The sequence below is a fragment of the Oncorhynchus masou genome, chromosome 15 (genome assembly GCF_036934945.1).
Source record: "Oncorhynchus masou masou isolate Uvic2021 chromosome 15, UVic_Omas_1.1, whole genome shotgun sequence".
Classification (NCBI taxonomy): Eukaryota; Metazoa; Chordata; class Actinopteri; order Salmoniformes; family Salmonidae; genus Oncorhynchus; species Oncorhynchus masou.
The window spans coordinates 69,676,053-69,700,983 of record NC_088226.1 but is presented as its reverse complement, the minus strand read 5'-3'; the positions used below and the strand labels follow the sequence as shown (position 1 = coordinate 69,700,983).

At 49.3% G+C, this 24,931-nt stretch overlaps 1 protein-coding gene across 1 annotated transcript in view; it reads left to right on the top strand.

The window, feature by feature from the left end:
* The window catches only part of LOC135556741 (anoctamin-5-like), an 88,028-nt gene that overhangs the window by 25,664 nt on the left and 37,433 nt on the right, over nt 1–24,931 (top strand). Inside the window, exons 3-4 of the mRNA XM_064990153.1 lie at nt 18,119–18,226; nt 23,073–23,141. Of these exons, the coding sequence (XP_064846225.1) occupies nt 18,119–18,226; nt 23,073–23,141 (177 nt within the window). The remainder of the gene's footprint in view (nt 1–18,118; nt 18,227–23,072; nt 23,142–24,931) is intronic.

Here is a 24,931-nt window from a genome sequence, read left to right as displayed (position 1 = left end):
GTCCCTCTCTCACTGCCCGGTTGGTTTCTCTCTCCCTCTCTCACTGCCCGGTTGGTTCCTCTCTCCCTCTCTCACTGCCCGGTTGGTCCCTCTCTCACTGCCCGGTTGGTCCCTCTCTCACTGCCCGGTTGGTTCCTCTCTCCCTCTCTCACTGCCCGGTTGGTTCCTCTCTCCCTCTCTCACTGCCCGGTTGGTTCCTCTCTCCCTCTCTCACTGCCCAGTTGGTCCCTCTCTCACTGCCCGGTTGGTCCCTCTCTCACTGCCCGGTTGGTTCCTCTCTCCCTCTCTCACTGCCCGGTTGGTTCCTCTCTCCTCTCTCACTGCCCGGTTGGTTCCTCTCTCCTCTCTCATTGCCCGGTTGGTCCCTCTCTCACTGCCCGGTTGGTTCCTCTCTCACTGCCCGGTTGGTTCCTCTCTCCCTCTCTCACTGCCCGGTTGGTTCTCTCTCACTGCCCGGTTGGTTCCTCTCTCCTCTCTCACTGCCCGGTTGGTTCCTCTCTCACTGCCCGGTTGGTTCCTCTCTCCCTCTCTCACTGCCCGGTTGGTTCCTCTCTCCCTCTCTCACTGCCCGGTTGGTCCCTCTCTCACTGCCCGGTTGGTCCTCTCTCACTGCCCGGTTGGTTCCTCTCTCCCTCTCTCACTGCCCGGTTGGTTCCTCTCTCCCTCTCTCACTGCCCGGTTGGTTCCTCTCTCCCTCTCTCACTGCCCGGTTGGTCCCTCTCTCACTGCCCGGTTGGTTCCTCTCTCACTGCCCGGTTGGTTCCTCTCTCCCTCTCTCACTGCCCGGTTGGTTCCTCTCTCACTGCCCGGTTGGTTCCTCTCTCCCTCTCTCACTGCCCGGTTGGTCCCTCTCTCACTGCCCGGTTGGTTCCTCTCTCACTGCCCGGTTGGTTCCTCTCTCCCTCTCTCACTGCCCGGTTGGTTCCTCTCTCACTGCCCGGTTGGTCCCTCTCTCCCTCTCTCACTGCCCGGTTGGTCCCTCTCTCCCTCTCTCACTGCCCGGTTGGTTCCTCTCTCCCTCTCTCACTGCCCGGTTGGTTCCTCTCTCCCTCTCTCACTGCCCAGTTGGTTCCTCTCTCCCTCTCTCACTGCCCGGTTGGTCCCTCTCTCCCTCTCTCACTTCCCGGTTGGTTCCTCTCTCCCTCTCTCACTGCCCGGTTGGTCCCTCTCTCACTGCCCGGTTGGTTCCTCTCTCCCTCTCTCACTGCCCGGTTGGTCCTCTCTCACTGCCCGGTTGGTTCCTCTCTCCCTCTCTCACTGCCCGGTTGGTCCTCTCTCACTGCCCGGTTGGTTTCTCTCTCCCTCTCTCACTGCCCGGTTGGTTCCTCTCTCCCTCTCTCACTGCCCGGTTGGTCCTCTCTCACTGCCCGGTTGGTCCCTCTCTCACTGCCCGGTTGGTTCCTCTCTCCCTCTCTCACTGCCCGGTTGGTTCCTCTCTCCTCTCTCACTGCCCGGTTGGTTCCTCTCTCCTCTCTCACTGCCCAGTTGGTCCCTCTCTCACTGCCCGGTTGGTCCTCTCTCACTGCCCGGTTGGTTCCTCTCTCCCTCTCTCACTGCCCGGTTGGTTCCTCTCTCCCTCTCACTGCCCGGTTGGTTCCTCTCTCCCTCTCTCATTGCCCGGTTGGTCCCTCTCTCACTGCCCGGTTGGTTCCTCTCTCACTGCCCGGTTGGTTCCTCTCTCCTCTCTCACTGCCCGGTTGGTTCCTCTCTCACTGCCCGGTTGGTTCCTCTCTCCCTCTCTCACTGCCCGGTTGGTTCCTCTCTCACTGCCCGGTTGGTTCCTCTCTCCCTCTCTCACTGCCCGGTTGGTTCCTCTCTCCCTCTCTCACTGCCCGGTTGGTCCCTCTCTCACTGCCCGGTTGGTCCCTCTCTCACTGCCCGGTTGGTTCCTCTCTCCCTCTCTCACTGCCCGGTTGGTTCCTCTCTCCCTCTCTCACTGCCCGGTTGGTTCCTCTCTCCCTCTCTCACTGCCCGGTTGGTCCTCTCTCACTGCCCGGTTGGTTCCTCTCTCACTGCCCGGTTGGTTCCTCTCTCCCTCTCTCACTGCCCGGTTGGTTCCTCTCTCACTGCCCGGTTGGTTCCTCTCTCCCTCTCACTGCCCGGTTGGTCCTCTCTCACTGCCCGGTTGGTTCCTCTCTCACTGCCCGGTTGGTTCCTCTCTCCCTCTCTCACTGCCCGGTTGGTTCCTCTCTCACTGCCCGGTTGGTTCCTCTCTCCCTCTCTCACTGCCCGGTTGGTCCCTCTCTCCCTCTCTCACTGCCCGGTTGGTTCCTCTCTCCCTCTCTCACTGCCCGGTTGGTCCCTCTCTCACTGCCCGGTTGGTTCCTCTCTCACTGCCCGGTTGGTTCCTCTCTCCCTCTCTCACTGCCCGGTTGGTTCCTCTCTCACTGCCCAGTTGGTTCCTCTCTCCCTCTCTCACTGCCCAGTTGGTTCCTCTCTCCCTCTCTCACTGCCCAGTTGGTTCCTCTCTCCCTCTCTCACTGCCCGGTTGGTTCCTCTCTCCCTCTCTCACTGCCCGGTTGGTCCCTCTCTCACTGCCCAGTTGGTTCCTCTCTCCCTCTCTCACTGCCCGGTTGGTTCCTCTCTCCTCTCTCACTGCCCGGTTGGTTCCTCTCTCCCTCTCTCACTTCCCGGTTGGTTCCTCTCTCCCCTCTCACTGCCCGGTTGGTCCCTCTCTCACTGCCCAGTTGGTTCCTCTCTCCTCTCTCACTGCCCGGTTGGTCCTCTCTCACTGCCCAGTTGGTTCCTCTCTCCCTCTCTCACTGCCCGGTTGGTTCCTCTCTCCTCTCTCACTGCCCGGTTGGTTCCTCTCTCCTCTCTCACTGCCCGGTTGGTCCCTCTCTCACTGCCCAGTTGGTTCCTCTCTCCCTCTCTCACTGCCCGGTTGGTCCTCTCTCACTGCCCAGTTGGTTCCTCTCTCCTCTCTCACTGCCCGGTTGGTCCCTCTCTCACTGCCCGGTTGGTTCCTCTCCCTCTCTCACTGCCCGGTTGGTTCCTCTCTCCCTCTCTCACTGCCCGGTTGGTTCCTCTCTCCCTCTCTCACTGCCCGGTTAGTTCCTCTCTCCCTCTCTCACTGCCCGGTTGGTTCCTCTCTCCCTCTCTCACTGCCCGGTTAGTTCCTCTCTCCCTCTCTCACTGCCCGGTTGGTTCCTCTCTCCCTCTCTCACTGCCCGGTTGGTTCCCTCTCCCTCTCTCACTGCCCGGTTGGTTCCTCTCTCCCTCTCTCACTGCCCGGTTGGTCCCTCTCTCCCTCTCTCACTTCCCGGTTGGTTCCTCTCTCCCTCTCTCACTGCCCGGTTGGTTCCTCTCTCCCTCTCTCACTGCCCGGTTGGTTCCTCTCTCCCTCTCTCACTGCCCAGTTGGTTCCTCTCTCCCTCTCTCACTGCCCGGTTGGTCCCTCTCTCACTGCCCAGTTGGTTCCTCTCTCCCTCTCTCACTGCCCGGTTGGTTCCTCTCTCCCTCTCTCACTGCCCAGTTGGTTCCTCTCTCCCTCTCTCACTGCCCGGTTGGTCCCTCTCTCACTGCCCAGTTGGTTCCTCTCTCCCTCTCTCACTGCCCGGTTGGTCCCTCTCTCACTGCCCGGTTGGTTCCTCTCTCCCTCTCTCACTGCCCGGTTGGTTCCTCTCTCCCTCTCTCACTGCCCGGTTGGTCCCTCTCCCTCTCTCACTGCCCGGTTGGTTCCTCTCTCCTCTCTCACTGCCCGGTTGGTCCCTCTCTCACTGCCCGGTTGGTCCCTCTCTCCCTCTCTCACTGCCCGGTTGGTCCCTCTCTCCTCTCTCACTGCCCGGTTGGTTCCTCTCTCCTCTCTCACTGCCCGGTTGGTTCTCTCTCCCTCTCTCACTGCCCAGTTGGTTCCTCTCTCCCTCTCTCACTGCCCGGTTGGTCCCTCTCTCCCTCTCTCACTTCCCGGTTGGTTCCTCTCTCCCTCTCTCACTGCCCGGTTGGTCCTCTCTCACTGCCCGGTTGGTTCTCTCTCCTCTCTCACTGCCCGGTTGGTCCCTCTCTCACTGCCCGGTTGGTTCCTCTCTCCTCTCTCACTGCCCGGTTGGTCCCTCTCTCCCTGCCCGGTTGGTTTCTCTCTCCCTCTCTCACTGCCCGGTTGGTCCCTCTCTCACTGCCCGGTTGGTTCCTCTCTCCCTCTCTCACTGCCCGGTTGGTCCCTCTCTCACTGCCCGGTTGGTCCCTCTCTCACTGCCCGGTTGGTTCCTCTCTCCCTCTCTCACTGCCCGGTTGGTTCCTCTCTCCCTCTCTCACTGCCCGGTTGGTTCCTCTCTCCCTCTCTCACTGCCCAGTTGGTCCCTCTCTCACTGCCCGGTTGGTCCTCTCTCACTGCCCGGTTGGTTCCTCTCCCTCTCTCACTGCCCGGTTGGTTCCTCTCTCCCTCTCTCACTGCCCGGTTGGTTCCTCTCTCCCTCTCTCACTGCCCGGTTGGTCCCTCTCTCACTGCCCGGTTGGTTCCTCTCTCACTGCCCGGTTGGTTCCTCTCTCCCTCTCTCACTGCCCGGTTGGTTCCTCTCTCACTGCCCGGTTGGTTCCTCTCTCCCTCTCTCACTGCCCGGTTGGTTCCTCTCTCACTGCCCGGTTGGTTCCTCTCTCCCTCTCTCACTGCCCGGTTGGTCCCTCTCTCACTGCCCGGTTGGTCCCTCTCTCACTGCCCGGTTGGTTCCTCTCTCCTCTCTCACTGCCCGGTTGGTTCCTCTCTCCTCTCTCACTGCCCGGTTGGTTCCTCTCTCCCTCTCTCACTGCCCGGTTGGTCCCTCTCTCACTGCCCGGTTGGTTCCTCTCTCACTGCCCGGTTGGTTCCTCTCTCCCTCTCTCACTGCCCGGTTGGTTCCTCTCTCACTGCCCGGTTGGTTCCTCTCTCCCTCTCTCACTGCCCGGTTGGTCCCTCTCTCACTGCCCGGTTGGTTCCTCTCTCACTGCCCGGTTGGTTCCTCTCTCCCTCTCTCACTGCCCAGTTGGTTCCTCTCTCACTGCCCGGTTGGTTCCTCTCTCCCTCTCTCACTGCCCGGTTGGTCCCTCTCTCCCTCTCTCACTGCCCGGTTGGTTCCTCTCTCCCTCTCTTACTGCCCGGTTGGTCCCTCTCACACTGCCCGGTTGGTTCCTCTCTCACTGCCCGGTTGGTTCCTCTCTCCCTCTCTCACTGCCCGGTTGGTTCCTCTCTCACTGCCCGGTTGGTTCCTCTCTCCCTCTCTCACTGCCCGGTTGGTCCCTCTCTCACTGCCCGGTTGGTTCCTCTCTCACTGCCCGGTTGGTTCCTCTCTCCCTCTCTCACTGCCCGGTTGGTTCCTCTCTCACTGCCCGGTTGGTTCCTCTCTCCTCTCTCACTGCCCGGTTGGGTCCTCTCTCACTGCCCGGTTGGTTCCTCTCTCCCTCTCTCACTGCCCGGTTGGTACCTCTCTCACTGCCCGGTTGGTTCCTCTCTCCCTCTCTCACTGCCCGGTTGGTTCCTCTCTCCCTCTCTCACTGCCCGGTTGGTTCCTCTCTCCCTCTCTCACTGCCCGGTTGGTCCCTCTCTCACTGCCCGGTTGGTTCCTCTCTCACTGCCCGGTTGGTTCCTCTCTCCTCTCTCACTGCCCGGTTGGTTCCTCTCTCACTGCCCGGTTGGTTCCTCTCTCCCTCTCTCACTGCCCGGTTGGTTCCTCTCTCCCTCTCTCACTGCCCGGTTGGTTCCTCTCTCCCTCTCTCACTGCCCGGTTGGTCCCTCTCTCACTGCCCGGTTGGTTCCTCTCTCACTGCCCGGTTGGTTCCTCTCTCCCTCTCTCACTGCCCGGTTGGTTCCTCTCTCACTGCCCGGTTGGTTCCTTCCTCCACAGATGTGGAGAAAAAGGGCTCTGTTCCTGAAGCATCGCTCCAGGGTATGGCATGGTAACGTTATATAACATGTTAACACGGGCATGGTGTTACGTTATATAACGTATGGTAAACAGGGTATGGCATGGTAACATATATATATACATATATAACGTATGGTAAACAGGGTTGGTGTTACGTTATATAATGGTAAACAGGCTTGGTGTGGTGTTACGTTATATAACGCATGGTAAACCACGGGCATGGTGTTACGTTATATAACGCATGGTAAACCACGGGCATGGTGTTACGTTATATAACGCATGGTAAACCACGGGCATGGTGTTACGTTATATAACGTATGGTAAACAGGCTTGGTGTGGTGTTACGTTATATAACGCATGGTAAACCACGGGCATGGTGTTACGTTATATAACGTATGGTAAACAGGCTTGGTGTGGTGTTACGTTATATAACGCATGGTAAACCACGGGCATGGTGTTACGTTATATAACGCATGGTAAACAGGCATGGTGTTACGTTATATAACGTATGGTAAACAGGCTTGGTGTGGTGTTACGTTATATAACGTATGGTAAACCACGGGCTTGGTGTGATGTTACGTTATATAACGTATGGTAAACCACGGGCTTGGTGTGATGTTACGTTATATAACGCATGGTAAACCACGGGCTTGGTGTGATGTTACGTTATATAACGCATGGTAAACCACGGGCTTGGTGTGGTGTTACGTTATATAACGTATGGTAAACCACGGGCTTGGTGTGATGTTACGTTATATAACGTATGGTAAACCACGGGCTTGGTGTGATGTTACGTTATATAACGTATGGTAAACCACGGGCTTGGTGTGATGTTACGTTATATAACGCATGGTAAACCACGGGCTTGGTGTGATGTTACGTTATATAATGTATGGTAAACAGGCTTGGTGTGATGTTACGTTATATAACGCATGGTAAACCACGGGCTTGGTGTGATGTTACGTTATATAACGTATGGTAAACAGGCTTGGTGTGATGTTACGTTATATAACGTATGGTAAACCACGGGCTTGGTGTGATGTTACGTTATATAACGCATGGTAAACCACGGGCTTGGTGTGATGTTACGTTATATAATGTATGGTAAACAGGCTTGGCATGGTGTTACGTTATATAACGCATGGTAAACCACGGGCTTGGTGTGGTGTTACGTTATATAACGCATGGTAAACCACGGGCTTGGTGTGATGTTACGTTATATAACGCATGGTAAACAGGCTTGGTGTGGTGTTACGTTATATAACTCATGGTAAACCACGGGCTTGGTGTGGTGTTACGTTATATAACGCATGGTAAACAGGCTTGGTGTGATGTTACGTTATATAACGTATGGTAAACAGGCTTGGTGTGATGTTACGTTATATAACGTATGGTAAACAGGCTTGGTGTGATGTTACGTTATATAACGTATGGTAAACAGGCTTGGTGTGATGTTACGTTATATAACGTATGGTAAACAGGCTTGGTGTGACACTATACCGTGCGGCAGTGTTTCTTCACCCTGGTCCTGGTAACCCGAAGAGGGTGGACATTGTAGTTTTTGCCCGAGTATTAACACACCTGATTCCACTAATGATGATGAGTTGATTATGTGAATGGCGCGTGTGTGTGCGTGCTAGGGAAAACACTCAAGCCCCTTTGGGTCCTCACGACCAGGGTTGTAAGCATGTCCTGTGTAATATAATGTTTGTGTCATCATCATTGCAAATCAACTGCATTATACTTTTAAAAAATAAATAAATAAAAAAACACTTCAACTTCAACCAGTAAAACGGCTGTTTGGCTAGCTTTTGCTACAGTCTATATCAATGAGCGTTAGCATTCTAGCTAACTGCTGCTGCATCCAAAATAGGTATTTTGCAAAGATCACAACCAAATATAATCTTAGCGACTGTCCGAGCAAGAATCAAAACATAAGACACATAAACACAACATAAACACATAAACACATAAACACAAAACATAACGTAAGAGTATGAGGAACCAAAAAAAGTTATTTTTGTTTAGAAGTAATAACATAAATCTCAGGCTGTTGAATGTGCGTAGATTTATGATGACTTTCTTACTCGTCACGTGAATCTGAGCCTGATTTTTTAAAAACCTTTATTTAAGAACAAATTCTTATTTTCAATGATGGCCTAGGAACAGTGGGTTAACTACTTTGTTCAGGGATAGAAGGACAGATTTTCTACCTTAGCAGCTCAGGGATTTGATCTTGCAACCTTTCAATTACTAGTCCAACGCTCTAACCACTAGGCTACGCTGCCGCCTCATGGCAATGTGTCTGCTGTAGATATATTACCCAATGGTAGATTGTAGTATGTGATGGGTTGTGCCTGGCAATGTTCCCGTCACTGACAACGTCCAGCGGGTTTACTGTCAACACTGAGGCTGTACCTGTTTTAAGTTACAATTGTACTGTCAACACTGAGGCTGTACCTGCTTTAAGTTACAATTGTACTGTCAACACTGAGGCTGTACCTGCTTTAAGTTACAATTGTACTGTCAACACTGAGGCTGTACCTGCTTTAAGTTACAATTGTACTGTCAACACTGAGGCTGTACCTGCTTTAAGTTACAATTGTACTGTCAACACTGAGGCTGTACCTGCTTTAAGTTACAATTGTACTGTCAACACTGAGGCTGTACCTGCTTTAAGTTACAATTGTACTGTCAACACTGAGGCTGTACCTGCCTTAAGTTACAGTTGTACTGTCAACACTGAGGCTGTACCTGCTTTAAGTTACAGTTGTACTGTCAACACTGAGGCTGTACCTGCTTTAAGTGGAAATAGCTGTTCTATAATTCAGCCTACAGTAGCAGACAATCAGTGTGATGTTCAATGTAGGCCTACATTTCATGAGAGGGACCTAACCCCTTCCCCTCAGCCCTAACCCTTCCATGTCCCCAGAGCTTCTACCATATTGATTCCCACGTTAGATAAGATAGATTTTTTTTGTTTTTTACTAGGCACCACTGTAACTGACAAAACACTTAAGGAAAGCTTTGACTACGTACAGAGCAGACATAGTGGAATTCACAGCTGATGCAGACATAGTGGAAGTCACAGCTGATGCAGACATAGTGGAATTCACAGCTGAAGCAGACATAGTGGAAGTCACAGCTGATGCAGACATAGTGGAAGTCACAGCTGAAGCAGACATAGTGGAATTCACAGCTGATGCAGACATAGTGGAATTCACAGCTGAAGCAGACATAGTGGAATTCACAGCTGAAGCAGACATAGTGGAATTCACAGCTGAAGCAGACATAGTGGAATTCACAGCTGATGCAGACATAGTGGAAGTCACAGCTGAAGCAGACATAGTGGAAGTCACAGCTGAAGCAGACATAGTGGAAGTCACAGCTGAAGCAGACATAGTGGAATTCACAGCTGAAGCAGACATAGTGGAATTCACAGCTGAAGCAGACATAGTGGAAGTCACAGCTGAAGCAGACATAGTGGAAGTCACAACTGAAGCAGACATAGTGGAAGTCACAGCTGAAGCAGACATAGTGGAAGTCACAACTGAAGCAGACATAGTGGAAGTCACAGCTGAAGCAGACATAGTGGAATTCACAGCTGAAGCAGACATAGTGGAATTCACAGCTGAAGCAGACATAGTGGAAGTCACAGCTGAAGCAGACATAGTGGAATTCACAGTTGAAGCAGACATAGTGGAAGTCACAGCTGAAGCAGACATAGTGGAATTCACAGCTGAAGCAGACATAGTGGAATTCACAGCTGAAGCAGACATAGTGGAAGTCACAGCTGAAGCAGACATAGTGGAATTCACAGTTGAAGCAGACATAGTGGAAGTCACAGCTGAAGCAGACATAGTGGAATTCACAGCTGAAGCAGACATAGTGGAAGTCACAGCTGAAGCAGACATAGTGGAAGTCACAGCTGAAGCAGACATAGTGGAATTCACAGCTGAAGCAGACATAGTGGAATTCACAGCTGATGCAGACATAGTGGAATTCACAGCTGATGCAGACATAGTGGAATTCACAGCTGAAGCAGACATAGTGGAAGTCACAGCTGATGCAGACATAGTGGAAGTCACAGCTGAAGCAGACATAGTGGAAGTCACAGCTGAAGCAGACATAGTGGAAGTCACAGCTGAAGCAGACATAGTGGAATTCACAGTTGAAGCAGACATAGTGGAAGTCACAGCTGAAGCAGACATAGTGGAAGTCACAGCTGAAGCAGACATAGTGGAAGTCACAGCTGAAGCAGACATAGTGGAAGTCACAGCTGAAGCAGACATAGTGGAATTCACAGCTGAAACAGACATAGTGGAATTCACAGCTGAAGCAGACATAGTGGAAGTCACAGCTGATGCAGACATAGTGGAAGTCACAGCTGATGCAGACATAGTGGAAGTCACAGCTGATGCAGACATAGTGGAAGTCACAGCTGAAGCAGACATAGTGGAAGTCACAGCTGATGCAGACATAGTGGAAGTCACAGCTGAAGCAGACATAGTGGAATTCACAGCTGAAACAGACATAGTGGAATTCACAGCTGAAGCAGACATAGTGGAATTCACAGCTGAAGCAGACATAGTGGAAGTCACAGCTGATGCAGACATAGTGGAAGTCACAGCTGATGCAGACAGTGGAAGTCACAGCTGAAGCAGACATAGTGGAAGTCACAGCTGAAGCAGACATAGTGGAAGTCACAGCTGAAGCAGACATAGTGGAAGTCACAGCTGATGCAGACATAGTGGAAGTCACAGCTGATGCAGACAGTGGAAGTCACAGCTGAAGCAGACATAGTGGAAGTCACAGCTGATGCAGACAGTAGAAGTCACAGCTGAAGCAGACATAGTGGAAGTCACAGCCGATGGCTCTCAAGAGAAGACAGGCTATGTGCACACTGCCCACAAAATGAGGTGGAAACTGAGCTGCACTTCCTAACCTCCTGCCAAATGTTTGGCCATATTTTGATAAACACATATTTCCCTCAGATTACACAGATCCACAAAGAATTCTAAAACAAACCCGGGCCTAGGAGGTAAAGTGCTCTTCTTCTCCTCTCCTCCCCCTCTTACTGTAGCTACGGTAACAATCAATCAATGTGTTTGTGAGAGGTAGAGGAGACTGGGAGATGGGGTACTGGGGTACTGGAAGACTGGGGGACTGGAAGACTGGGGACTGGTAGACTGGGGGACTGGAAGACTGGGGACTGGGGGACTGGGAGACTGGGGGACTGGAAGACTGGGGGACTGGAAGACTGGGGACTGGGAGACTGGGGGACTGGAAGACTGGGGGGGACTGGAAGACTGGGGGACTGGAAGACTGGGGGACTGGAAGACTGGGGGACTGGAAGACTGGGGACTGGGAGACTGGGGGACTGGAAGACTGGGGACTGGTAGACTGGGGACTGGGAGACTGGGGGACTGGAAGACTGGGGGACTGGAAGACTGGGGGACTGGAAGACTGGGGGACTGGAAGACTGGGGGACTGGAAGACTGGGGACTGGGAGACTGGGGGACTGGAAGACTGGGAGACTGGGGGACTGGGGGACTGGAAGACTGGGGACTGGTAGACTGGGGGACTGGGGACTGGGAGACTGGGGTACTGGAAGACTGGGGACTGGTAGACTGGGGGACTGGAAGACTGGGGGACTGGAAGACTGGGGACTGGGAGACTGGGGGACTGGAAGACTGGGGGACTGGAAGACTGGGGGACTGGAAGACTGGGGGACTGGAAGACTGGGGGACTGGAAGACTGGGGACTGGGAGACTGGGGGACTGGGAGACTGGGGGACTGGGGGACTGGAAGACTGGGGGACTGGAAGACTGGGGGACTGGAAGACTGGGGGACTGGAAGACTGGGGACTGGTAGACTGGGGGACTGGAAGACTGGGGGACTGGAAGACTGGGGGACTGGAAGACTGGGGACTGGTAGACTGGGGGACTGGAAGACTGGGGACTGGGAGACTGGGGGACTGGAAGACTGGGGGACTGGGAGACTGGAAGACTGGGGGACTGGGAGACTGGGAGACTGGAAGACTGGGGGACTGGGAGACTGGGGGACTGGAAGACTGGGGACTGGGGACTACCTGGCCCAGTGGTTGTTGTTGTGCTACTGTAACTCTATGAGCAGTGAGGATTGTCCTGTCCAGAGGGCTAGCTACTGTAAGGAGCAGACAAGGAGGACTCTTGTGTGAGTGAGGAGTACGAGAGGATGTTTTCACCATGTGTTGACTGGGACTAGTAGGTTTATGGCTCTATGAGTAGGATGCTATTCATATCTATTGGGACAGGGCAGAATCACTGTGTTTGTGAGGGTAGACTAAAGAGGACGTCTATGTCCAGTGTGTTTATGTCCAGTGTGTCTGTGTCCAGTGTGTTTATGTCCAGTGTGTCTGTGTCCAGTGTGTTTATGTCCAGTGTGTTTATGTCCAGTGTGTTTATGTCCAGTGTGTCTGTGTCCAGTGTGTTTATGTCCAGTGTGTCTGTGTCCAGTGTGTTTATGTCCAGTGTGTCTGTGTCCAGTGTGTTTATGTCCAGTGTGTCTGTGTCCAATGTGTCTATGTCCAGTGTGTCTGTGTCCAGTGTGTTTATGTCCAGTGTGTTTATGTCCAGTGTGTTTATGTCCAGTGTGTCTGTGTCCAGTGTGTTTATGTCCAGTGTGTTTATGTCCAGTGTGTCTATGTCCAGTGTGTCTGTGTCCAGTGTGTTTATGTCCAGTGTGTCTGTGTCCAGTGTGTTTATGTCCAGTGTGTTTATGTCCAGTGTGTTTATGTCCAGTGTGTCTGTGTCCAGTGTGTTTATGTCCAGTGTGTCTGTGTCCAGTGTGTTTATGTCCAGTGTGTCTGTGTCCAGTGTGTTTATGTCCAGTGTGTCTGTGTCCAATGTGTCTATGTCCAGTGTGTCTGTGTCCAGTGTGTTTATGTCCGGTGTGTTTATGTCCAGTGTGTTTATGTCCAGTGTGTCTGTGTCCAGTGTGTTTATGTCCAGTGTGTCTGTGTCCAGTGTGTTTATGTCCAGTGTGTCTGTGTCCAGTGTGTTTATGTCCAGTGTGTCTGTGTCCAGTGTGTTTATGTCCAGTGTGTTTATGTCCAGTGTGTTTATGTCCAGTGTGTCTGTGTCCAGTGTGTTTATGTCCAGTGTGTCTGTGTCCAGTGTGTTTATGTCCAGTGTGTTTATGTCCAGTGTGTTTATGTCCAGTGTGTCTGTGTCCAGTGTGTTTATGTCCAGTGTGTCTGTGTCCAGTGTGTTGGCTGGACATTTGTGTCCAGTGTGTTTGTTGTGCCAATTCTATTAGCATGTGATCCAGACTGTAGCTGTGTTAGTACGGCCAACTCTAGCATTATGTGGTTCAGTTGCTTAGTTATTTATAGGTTCATGTGAACAGCTGTACCAGCAATGACAGGGAACAGGTCTCCTCTTTCTCAATAGGGCACTCCTTCCTGTGTGTGAGTCAGAGCGAGCGGGGGGGGGGAGTGGTCATTCAGTTACCCAAAGGCAGAGTTTCAAAAAAAGGTGCTCTAAATAAGAAAATACATTGGAAGTGCGTTTAGAGTTCAGAGGTCGAGCCCGAATCAGCCTGAACCTAGTGTGTTGCATTCTATCTTCCAAGACAGCACAAACATATCTGGGATCAGGCTAGGGCCAGGTTGGATGCACCGGGATATCAGAGGAGGCTGGTGGGCGGAGGTACAGGAGGACAGGCTCATTGTAATGGCTGGAAGGGTATACTAAGGCAATGTGAAAATTCTATAGCAATATAGAGTGTGAAAGCGGCAGTGCGTTTAATAGACAACTAATAGTAAATAAAACTTCAGTAAATAACACCTAATCAAAATATCTGTCTTGTCCAAGACCGAGGGGGAAACCAAACTCATTCTGATTGGCTGGGCCTGGCTCCCCAGTGGATGGGCCTGGCTGCCAAGTCGGTGGGCCTATGCCCTCCAAGGCCCACCCATGGCTGAAACCCTACCCGGTCGTGTGAAATCCGTAGCTTAGGGCCTAATGAATTGTATTTAATCGGCTGATTTCCTTATATGTACTGCTGCATGTTGTGTTTATGTACTTTTCCCAGTATATAAACAAGCCATTTGCCACACAGTCCTTCCATCATCCACTGAACTGGACTGTGTGTGTTTACAGGAAGTAGGCCCTGACCTCATTCACTTTGAACTGGACTGTGTGTGTTTACAGGAAGTAGGCCCTGACCTCATTCATTTTGAACTGGACTGTGTGTGTTTACAGGAAGTAGGCCCTGACCTCATTCACTTTGAACTGGACTGTGTGTTTACAGGAAGTAGGCCCTGACCTCATTCACTTTGAACTGGACTGTGTGTTTACAGGAAGTAGGCCCTGACCTCATTCACTTTGAACTGGACTGTGTGTTTACAGGAAGTAGGCCCTGACCTCATTCATTTTGAACTGGACTGTGTGTGTTTACAGGAAGTAGGCCCTGACCTCATTCACTTTGAACTGGACTGTGTGTTTACAGGAAGTAGGCCCTGACCTCATTCACTTTGAACTGGACTGTGCCGTGTTTACAGGAAGTAGGCCCTGACCTCATTCACTTTGAACTGGACTGTGTGTGTTTACAGGAAGTAGGCCCTGACCTCATTCACTTTGAACTGGACTGTGTGTTTACAGGAAGTAGGCCCTGACCTCATTCACTTTGAACTGGACTGTGTGTGTTTACAGGAAGTAGGCCCTGACCTCATTCACTTTGAACTGGACTGTGTGTTTACAGGACGTAGGCCCTAACCTCATTCACTTTGAACTGGACTGTGTGTGTTTACAGGAAGTAGGCCCTAACCTCATTCACTTTGAACTGGACTGTGTGTTTACAGGAAGTAGGCCCTGACCTTATTCATTTTGAACTGGACTGTGTGTGTTTACAGGAAGTAGGCCCTAACCTCATTCACTTTGAACTGGACTGTGTGTTTACAGGAAGTAGGCCCTGACCTCATTCATTTTGAACTGGACTGTGTGTGTTTACAGGAAGTAGGCCCTGACCTCATTCATTTTGAACTGGACTGTGTGTTTACAGGAAGTAGGCCCTGACCTCATTCACTTTGAACTGGACTGTGTGTGTTTACAGGAAGTAGGCCCTGACCTCATTCATTTTGAACTGGACTGTGTGTTTACAGGAAGTAGGCCCTGACCTCATTCACTTTGAACTGGACTGTGTGTGTTTACAGGAAGTAGGCCCTAACCTCATTCACTTTGAACTGGACTGTGTGTGTTTACAGGAAGTAGGCCCTGACCTCATTCACTTTGAACTGGACTGTGTGTTTACAGGAAGTAGGCCCTGACCTCATTCACTTTGAACTGGACTGTGTGTGTTTACAGGAAGTAGACCCTGCCATCATTTTCTTTGAACTGGACCGTGTGTGTTTACAGGAAGTAGGCCCTGACCTCATTCACTTTGAACTGGACTGTGTGTTTACAGGAAGTAGACCCTGACCTCATTCACTTTGAACTGGACTGTGTGTGTTTACAAGAAGTAGGCCCTAACCTCATTCATTTTGAACTGGACTGTGTGTGTTTACAGGAAGTAGGCCCTAACCTCATTCACTTTGAACTGGACTGTGTGTGTTTACAGGAAGTAGGCCCTAACCTCATTCACTTTGAACTGGACTGTGTGTTTACAGGAAGTAGGCCCTGACCTCATTCACTTTGAACTGGACTGTGTGTGTTTACAGGAAGTAGGCCCTGACCTCATTCACTTTGAACTGGACTGTGTGTTTACAGGACGTAGGCCCTGACCTCATTCACTTTGAACTGGACTGTGTGTGTTTACAGGAAGTAGGCCCTGACCTCATTCACTTTGAACTGGACTGTGTGTTTACAGGAAGTAGGCCCTGACCTTATTCATTTTGAACTGGACTGTGTGTGTTTACAGGAAGTAGACCCTGACCTCATTCACTTTGAACTGGACTGTGTGTGTTTACAGGAAGTAGGCCCTGACCTAATTCACTTTGAACTGGACTGTGTGTGTTTACAGGAAGTAGGCCCTGACCTCATTCACTTTGAACTGGACTGTGCGTGTTTACAGGAAGTAGGCCCTGACCTCATTCACTTTGAACTGGACTGTGCGTGTTTACAGGAAGTAGCAACAGCACAACTTTAGATCGTTAAAACACATTCAAACCACAAAATATACCTGAATGGACTTCTGTGAATATGTAAATAACACGGTAGTTCCCTTACATTTGTAAACTTTTACAGATCAAACAACCATGAAAAGGTAGGCTCTCTCTCCCTCAGTTATACACATCAACAACAAGATCAACTAATGTTAGCCAGAGCAAGATGAGCTAAAATATAACAAAGAAACATTAGATAAACTCTCTCAAACTTTTTCAGCGAGTTGTCTGTCAAGATTGCACTGATAAACGATGGTGAATTGTTGCCTACTCGTCTAACTGTGCAGCATGTCTGCCAATGATGCATGCTTGTCCCAACCAAGCACCCAAGCTAACTGGCTAAAGTTGTCTAGCTTGCTAATTAGCTACTTCCAGACACAAATGAGAGAACTCCTCACTCCGACCATTTTACTTGCCGTAGCAGAGCTGGTTGGGCTGTTTACATGTTACTGAGAGCGTTGGTGACTAACTAATACTTTCTTTGTCTATGTTTACTGACACCGGTCATATTCAGCGGGTGTTGCACTTTCATAAATTCATCAGTTATTCTGCACTCTGGCACACTCAGAAGAGAGTGCTCTGAAATCGGAGTAGATTTCGGAGCCAGAGTGAATTTACGAACCCAAGAGATATGCTAAACCAAAATACTAACCAAATGAAACCTGCATCTCTGTGCATGACCAACGAAAAACGATATGAGTGGAGAAAGTCAATCACTCACACACACGTGAGATCCTCGTAGCTAGCGATCTACCTAACGGTAGCCTACGTGTTTTTATCTTTCTGCATAGATACACCAGCCTATTAGCGACGTTATGACGGAGTTGTGATCATTACCCTTGCTAGTTTGATTGTATTAACATTCTCAGCCTTTACTTACATTCATCTGATTTTGTCCAAAAGATTGAGTCATTAAAACTGAAACAGTACATCCCGAATGCAGGCAGCAAACAATGTACCAGGCCAGCTGGGATTGAAATGAATTATTTATTTTTAACCTTTATTTAACTAGGCAAGCCAGTTAAGAACAAATTCTTATTTACAATGACGTCCTACCGGGGAACAGTGGGTTAACTGCCTTGTTCAGGGGCAGAACGACAGATTTTTACCTTGTCAGCTCGGGGATTCGATACAGCAACCTTTTGGTTACTGGCCCAATTTTTCAACCTAATAGTAATATGTTTTGGGACCACCAAGAAATGTATTGATCAATTATATGAATCATGCATTGAACTACATTCGTCTATTCTGCCAACAATGCCTTTGTGTACATCATGGAATGTTAAAGTCGAATTTACCCTATTTTTAAAAACTCTTTATAAAGTTAGTTTTGTAGCATGAACTGAAATTTGATAAAATCATAAAATAAATTTGATATATATATATTTTTACTGATATTATGATTGTCTGTTTTTTTTTCATATCTGCAAAGTAGTTAAAACGCTGTCAGTTCCACTCTAAGCCATGGTTGAAATTGAATTGCGTTGCTCCTTGCATGTCGTCCGACCTCTGCAGCCGAGAGGTAATACTGTGTTGCTGTGTGTGATTCTTCATCGTGACATCGATGTATCGAATTACAGTGACAGTATATGGATTGATTTGCAGTGGCGTTGATGTGCTTTGGCTCAGAGCCTTGACTGTGTTCAATAATGTACTCGTCTACTGTTTGAAAACGTTTAAGAGTAGGAGTGAACTGAAGACTGTCTACCTTACTGAATGCATCTAAGGCTTCGTGAAGATGTACCTTATGGGCCGGCTTCCCAGACAGACACATAATCACTATTGATATAAAGCTTGTCAGTCAAGGTCTTAAATGTGTGTCTGGGAATACGAGGCTTTGTCTGTGTATTTCAACTGACCACGTGTGTGTGTGTGTGTGTGTGTGTGTGTGTGTGTGTGTGTGTGTGTGTGTGTGTGTGTGTGTGTGTGTGTGTGTGTGTGTGTGTGTGTGTGTGTGTGTGTGTGTGTGTGTGTGTGTGTGTGTGTGTGTGTGTGTGTGTGTGTGTGTGTGTGTGTGCATGCGTGTCTGTGTGCGTGCGTGCGTGTGTGCGTGCGTGCGTGTGTGTGTGCATGCGTGTCTGTGTGTGTGCGCGTGCGTGTTTGTGCGTGTGTGTGTGTGTTGTCGGTCTCCTCTCAGGTTGACAAGCATCAGCAGAGTAAAGACTCTGTGTTCTTCCGGGATGGAAAGAGGAGAATTGACTTCATCCTGTCCTATGTGGATGACCGAGACGGAGAGAGGAAGCAGGTAAAATACAACCTTCAGAAACACACCTGTGCTCACTCTTACTGTAGCTATAACCTTTTCTATAACGTCAAATAGTTGTTCAACGCAATTTACTAGTTATCACAAGTTTTTCAATGTACTGTAATCTGTCATTGTACTGTAATTCAAAGTGAGACTAGGTGCTGGTTTCTGAGCACTGTACTACTTAGCCTGGGGTAAACCCAGACTGAATGTTCCGCTCCATTGTGAGTTTAGCCTTCAGTTTGGTTTAACCAGGCTACATGACTAGTATTTGGCAATACTACAGTTATACAGTCAGTATAGAAGCATACTGTACTACATAGTCAGTTGTCAGTAGCAGCTGGTTGTCTCTTGCCAAGCTGTTCATAATATCACTGACTTTGTTGATAGTGTTAAAGGAGAAATGGCCGGTGACACTTTGCTCCTTCAAAGTCCAATATCTTGAAATCTTGACTGCCGACATGAAAAACATTATGAACTGTATGGACTAATGAAAACAACTACCAAAATGGCGTTTTTGAGTGGATTTTTCCCTTGAATATTCTAGAGATAAATTGCAGTAGCTATGATTCCTGATTCCTAGCCAGCCCCATGGAATGGAATGTCCTTATCATCAGCCTTGCTTTTGCGTTAGCCTTGAATTGACACTTAGTTTCCTTGGTTAAATAGTTATTTTTAGTGTATTTTGAGTGCGAAGTATGTTTGAGTAGTATTTACATGCTGTGTGAACTGTGACACAGTTTGAACGGCCCTCCCTTTGTCCCCATATGATAGGCTACTGTGCTGGCCTGGTCAGCAGCTTCAAGCTGTATGTTTGGCTACTGTGCTGGCCTGGTCAGTAGCTTCAAGCTGCATGTTTGGCTACTGTGCTGGCCTGGTCAGTAGCTTCAGACTGTATGTTTGGCTACTGAAATGACCCGGTCAGTAGCTTCAGACTGTATGTTTGGCTACTGTGCTGGCCTGGTCAGTAGCTTCAAGCCGTATGTTAGGCTACTGTGCTGGCCTGGTCAGTAGCTTCAGACTGTGTGTTTGGATACAGCTAGCCCAGGGACTAGTAGCTAGACTGTGTGTTTGGAGGCAGCTAGCCCAGGGACTAGTAGCTAGACTGTGTGTTTGGATGCAGCTAGCCCAGGGACTAGTAGCTACAGACTGTGTGTTTGGATACAGCTAGCCCAGGGACTAGTAGCTAGACTGTGTGGTTGGATGCAGCTAGCCCAGGGACTAGTAGCTACAGACTGTGTGGTTGGATGCAGCTAGCCCAGGGACTAGTAGCTACAAACTGTGTGTTTGGATGCAGATAGCCCAGGGACTAGTAGCTACAGACTGTGTGGTTGGATGCAGCTAGCCCAGGGACTAGTAGCTACAGACTGTGTGTTTGGATACAGCTAGCCCAGGGACTAGTAGCTACAGACTGTGTGGTTGGATGCAGCTAGCCCAGGGACTAGTAGCTAGACTGTGTGTTTGGATGCAGCTAGCCCAGGGACTAGTAGCTACAGACTGTGTGTTTGGATGCAGCTAGCCCAGGGACTAGTAGCTACAGACTGTGTGTTTGGAGGCAGCTAGCCCAGGGACAAGTAGCTACAGACTGTGTGTTTGGAGGCAGCTAGCCCAGGGACTAGTAACTACAAACTGTGTGTTTGGAGGCAGCTAGCCCAGGGACTAGTAGCTACAGACTGTGTGGCTGGAGGCAGCTAGCCCAGGGACTAGTAGCTACAGACTGTGTGTTTGGATACAGATAGCCCAGGGACTAGTAGCTACAGACTGTGTGTTTGGATACAGATAGCCCAGGGACTAGTAGCTACAGACTGTGTGTTTGGATACAGATAGCCCAGGGACTAGTAGCTACAGACTGTGTGGTTGGATGCAGCTAGCCCAGGGACTAGTAGCTACAGACTGTGTGTTTGGATGCAGCTAGCCCAGGGACTAGTAGCTACAGACTGTGTGTTTGGATGCAGCTAGCCCAGGGACTAGTAGCTACAGACTGTGTGTTTGGAGGCAGCTAGCCCAGGGACTAGTAGCTACAGACTGTGTTTGGATACAGATAGCCCAGGGACTAGTAGCTACAGACTGTGTGGTTGGATGCAGCTAGCCCAGGGCCTAGTAGCTACAGACTGTGTGTTTGGATACAGCTAGCCCAGGGATTAGTAGCTACAGACTGTGTGTTTGGAGGCAGCTAGCCCAGGTACTAGTAGCTACAGACTGTGTGTTTGGATACAGATAGCCCAGGGACTAGTAGCCAGACTGTGTGTTTGGATGCAGCTAGCCCAGGGACTAGTAGCTACAGACTGTGTGTTTGGAGGCAGCTAGCCCAGCGACTAGTAGCCAGACTGTGTGTTTGGATGCAGCTAGCCCAGGGACTAGTAGCTACAGACTGTGTGTTTGGAGGCAGCTAGCCCAGGTACTAGTAGCCAGACTGTGTGTTTGGATACAGCTAGCCCAGGGACTAGTAGCTACAGACTGTGTGTTTGGATACAGCTAGCCCAGGGACTAGTAGCTACAGACTGTGTGTTTGGATGCAGCTAGCCCAGGGACTAGTAGCCAGACTGTGTGTTTGGATACAGCTAGCCCCGGGTACCAGTAGCTAGACTGTGTGGTTGGATGCAGCTAGCCCAGGGACTAGTAGCTACAGACTGTGTGTTTGGATGCAGCTAGCCCAGGGACTAGTAGCTACAGACTGTGTGGTTGGATGCAGCTAGCCCAGAGACTAGTAGCTACAGACTGTGTGTTTGGATACAGCTAGCCCAGGGACTAGTAGCTACAGACTGTGTGGTTGGATACAGCTAGCCCAGGGACTAGTAGCCAGACTGTGTGTTTGGATGCAGCTAGCCCAGGGACTAGTAGCTAGACTGTGTGGTTGGATGCAGCTAGCCCAGGGACTAGTAGCTACAGACTGTGTGTTTGGATACAGATAGCCCAGGGACTAGTAGCTACAGACTGTGTGTTTGGATACAGATAGCCCAGGGACTAGTAGCTACAGACTGTGTGTTTGGATACAGATAGCCCAGGGACTAGTAGCTACAGACTGTGTGTTTGGATTCAGCTAGCCCAGGGACTAGTAGCTACAGACTGTGTGTTTGGAGGCAGCTAGCCCAGGGATTAGTAGCTACAGACTGTGTGGTTGGATGCAGCTAGCCCCGGGTACTAGTAGCTACAGACTGTGTGTTTGGATGCAGCTAGCCCAGGGACTAGTAGCTACAGACTGTGTGTTTGGAGGCAGCTAGCCCAGGGACTAGTAGCTACAGACTGTGTGTTTGGATACAGCTAGCCCAGGGACTAGTAGCTAGACTGTGTGTTTGGATGCAGCTAGCCCAGGGACTAGTAGCTAGACTGTGTGTTTGGATGCAGCTAGCCCAGGTACTAGTAGCTACAGACTGTGTGTTTGGATACAGCTAGCCCAGGGACTAGTAGCTAGACTGTGTGTTTGGATGCAGCTAGCCCAGGGACTAGTAGCTAGACTGTGTGTTTGGATGCAGCTAGCCCAGGTACTAGTAGCTACAGACTGTGTGGTTGGATACAGCTAGCCCAGGTACTAGTAGCTACAGACTGTGTTTGGATACAGCTAGCCCAGGGACTAGTAGCTACAGACTGTGTGTTTTGATACAGATAGCCCAGGGACTAGTAGCTACAGACTGTATGGTCCAGTGTGTCTGGTACAGGAGTGTTAGCTCTAACACCTTGTTGTTACTGTCACTTCATGGCTGTGAGGGCTGTCAGCTCTGCTGTGTGTAGAAAAAAGAAAGGAAGAAACGCACACCTATTTTGGCGAGGTGCTGGCTAACGGAGTAGAACACTTGTAAATAAAGGAGAGCCGCACACCCCAGGAGCTCAGATGCAAAAATGTTAATTTACCAACGTTTCGACAGCCAAGCTGTCTTCATCAGGATACAGTCACAAACACTGCAGGATGGCTCATTTATATAGTGTCAAGACACATAATCATGGCCAAGAGCGGCCTAATATCATTGGTTAATTTCGCAAATATTCAAATGGCATAGAAAGAACAGCATACAAAAAATACAAATGGATAGCATACGATCACAGATTCATTTTAGACTACACAAGCTTACAAACAATTACAATGTCAAAGTCACAATAATCACAAGAATGGCTTCAGATCAAAGTCTACGTTGAGACCGCCAATTTGTAAGTCGCTCTGGATAAGAGCGTCTGCTAAATGACTTAAATGTAATGTAATGAGACCGAAGGGAGCAAGAGTCTTTAAGTTAAAGATCCAGGCAGCCTCTCGTTTTAACAATAAATGATCAAGGTCACCTCCTCTCCTAGGGAGGGTGACATGTTCGATGCCAATATAACGCAGAGCTCTGCTGTGTCTGTCTGTTCTGAACCTCACACTCAGTCACCACACCCACTGCCCACCATACTGACCCTAGGCCTGGACAGGAACTGTCACACAGACACAGACACAGTCACAGTCCTAGAATGTGATAGTTGGAAGTGTGGTAACAGGAAAGTTGAGTCCCTCTTCCTGTATGATAAATGCAGATGACGAAGCAGTGAACTTGATGGAGGAAGTTGTATTTCTAGTGCCAAAACAGATAAACTCCCCATTACCGTGTGTTTCTATAGCAACGCGCATGCCCCGCCCACCTGAGGGTCTGTCTTTTTCAGCAGTATTTGCTGTGTTTGAGGGATGCAAAATTCACTTATCACTTTAAATCTGGCTGGGATTGATTGCTTTCCTTTTACTCTCCCCGACTCTTTTATGCCTGATGTTTTTCCCCCCGCTAGCGTTATTAGAGTTGTTTTAAAAACCTTTTAACAATTTCGATGACCGTTGCTAGTTGTTAATTAAGTTCCTCTCCTTTATTGTTGTGTTTCTCAACAGGAGAGGCGGAAGGAGTACGAAGCTAACCTACAGAAGGCAGGTCTGGAGCTGGAGACAGAGGATCAATCGGTGAGATTCCTGCTCTGAAGGTTCATTCGGTTAGATATTTTTTATTTTATTTTTTACCTTTATTTAACCAGGCAAGTCAGTTAAGAACAAATTCTTATTTTCAATGACGGCCTAGGAACAGTGGGTTGACTGCCTAACTACCACTAGGCTACACTGCCGCCCCATATAACCAAGTTATGGTGAGATTCCTGCTCTGAAGATTCATTCAGTTAGATATAACCAAGTTATGGTGAATAAATAAATACCCTGGTCTTAGATTTGTTTGTGCTGTGTTGCTAACACCATTGGACCATAGAAGTTAGTAATGCAGCATAAACTGATCTGGGACCAGGTTAGTGAATAACACTATTGGACCATATAAGTTAGTAAAGCAGCATAAACTGATCTGGGACCAGGTTAGTGAATAACACCATTGGACCATAGAAGTTAGTAACGCAGCATAAACTGATCTGGGACCAGGTTAGTGAATAACACCATTGGACCATAGAAGTTAGTAACACATCATAAACTGATCTGGGACCAGGTTAGTGAATAACACTATTGGACCATAGGAGTTAGTAACGCAGCATAAACTGATCTGGGACCAGGTTAGTGAATAACACCATTGAACCATAGAAGTTAGTAACACATTATAAACTGATCTGGGACCAGGTTAGTGAATAACACCATTGGACCATAGAAGTTAGTAACGCAGCATAAACTGATCTGGGACCAGGTTAGTGAATAACACCATTGGACCATAGAAGTTAGTAAAGCAGCATAAACTGATCTGGGACCAGGTTAGTGAATAACACCACTGGACCATAGAAGTTAGTAACGCAGCATAAACTGATCTGGGACCAGGTTAGTGAATAACACCATTGGACCATACAGGGACAGACTGGTCTGTTTTTGTATTGGGGGATACCATTAGTCTTTCTCACCACCTGAGGTAAGTAGATCAATAGACAACATCACAGCACAGTTCAGGAAAATGGCTTGTTTGTGGTAGTGCAAGTGGCTCAATTCTGCTATTGGGACAGAAATGGATTGTCCTTGAGCAACCCTATAATGAAACTGATATGACTATGTCTGTCTATCTTTGTCTGTCTTTGTTTCTCTGCCTGTTTCTCTGGTCTGTTTCTCTGCCTGTTTCTCTGGTCTACATTTACATTTAAGTCATTTAGCAGACGCTCTTATCCAGAGCGACTTACAAATTGGTGAATTCACCTTCTGACATCAGTGGAACAGCCACTTTACAATAGTGCATCTAAATCATTTAAGGGGGGGGGTGAGAAGGATTACTTTATCCTATCCTAGGTATTCCTGGTCTGTTTCTCTGCCTGTTTCTCTGGTCTGTTTCTCTGCCTGTTTCTCTGGTCTAATTATCTACCTATTTCTCTGCCTGTTTCTCTGGTCTGTTTCTCTGCCTGTTTCTCTGGTCTGTTTCTCTGCCTGTTTCTCTGGTCTGTTTCTCTGCCTGTTTCTCTGGTCTGTTTCTCTGCCTGTTTCTCTGGTCTGTTTCTCTGCCTGTTTCTCTGGTCTGTTTCTCTGGTCTGTTTCTCTGCCTGTTTCTCTGGTCTAATTATCTACCTATTTCTCTGTCTGTTTCTGTGTTGGTCAATTTCGCCATCTCTCAATCTCTCCACATCTCTCCATCTCCACATCTCCCCATTTCTCCATCTCTCCATCTTACTATCTCACCATTTCTCCATCTCACCATCTCTCCATCCCACCATCTCTCCAAATCTCCACATTCCACATCACCCCATCTCGAAATCTCTCCATCCCACCATCTTCACATCTCACCA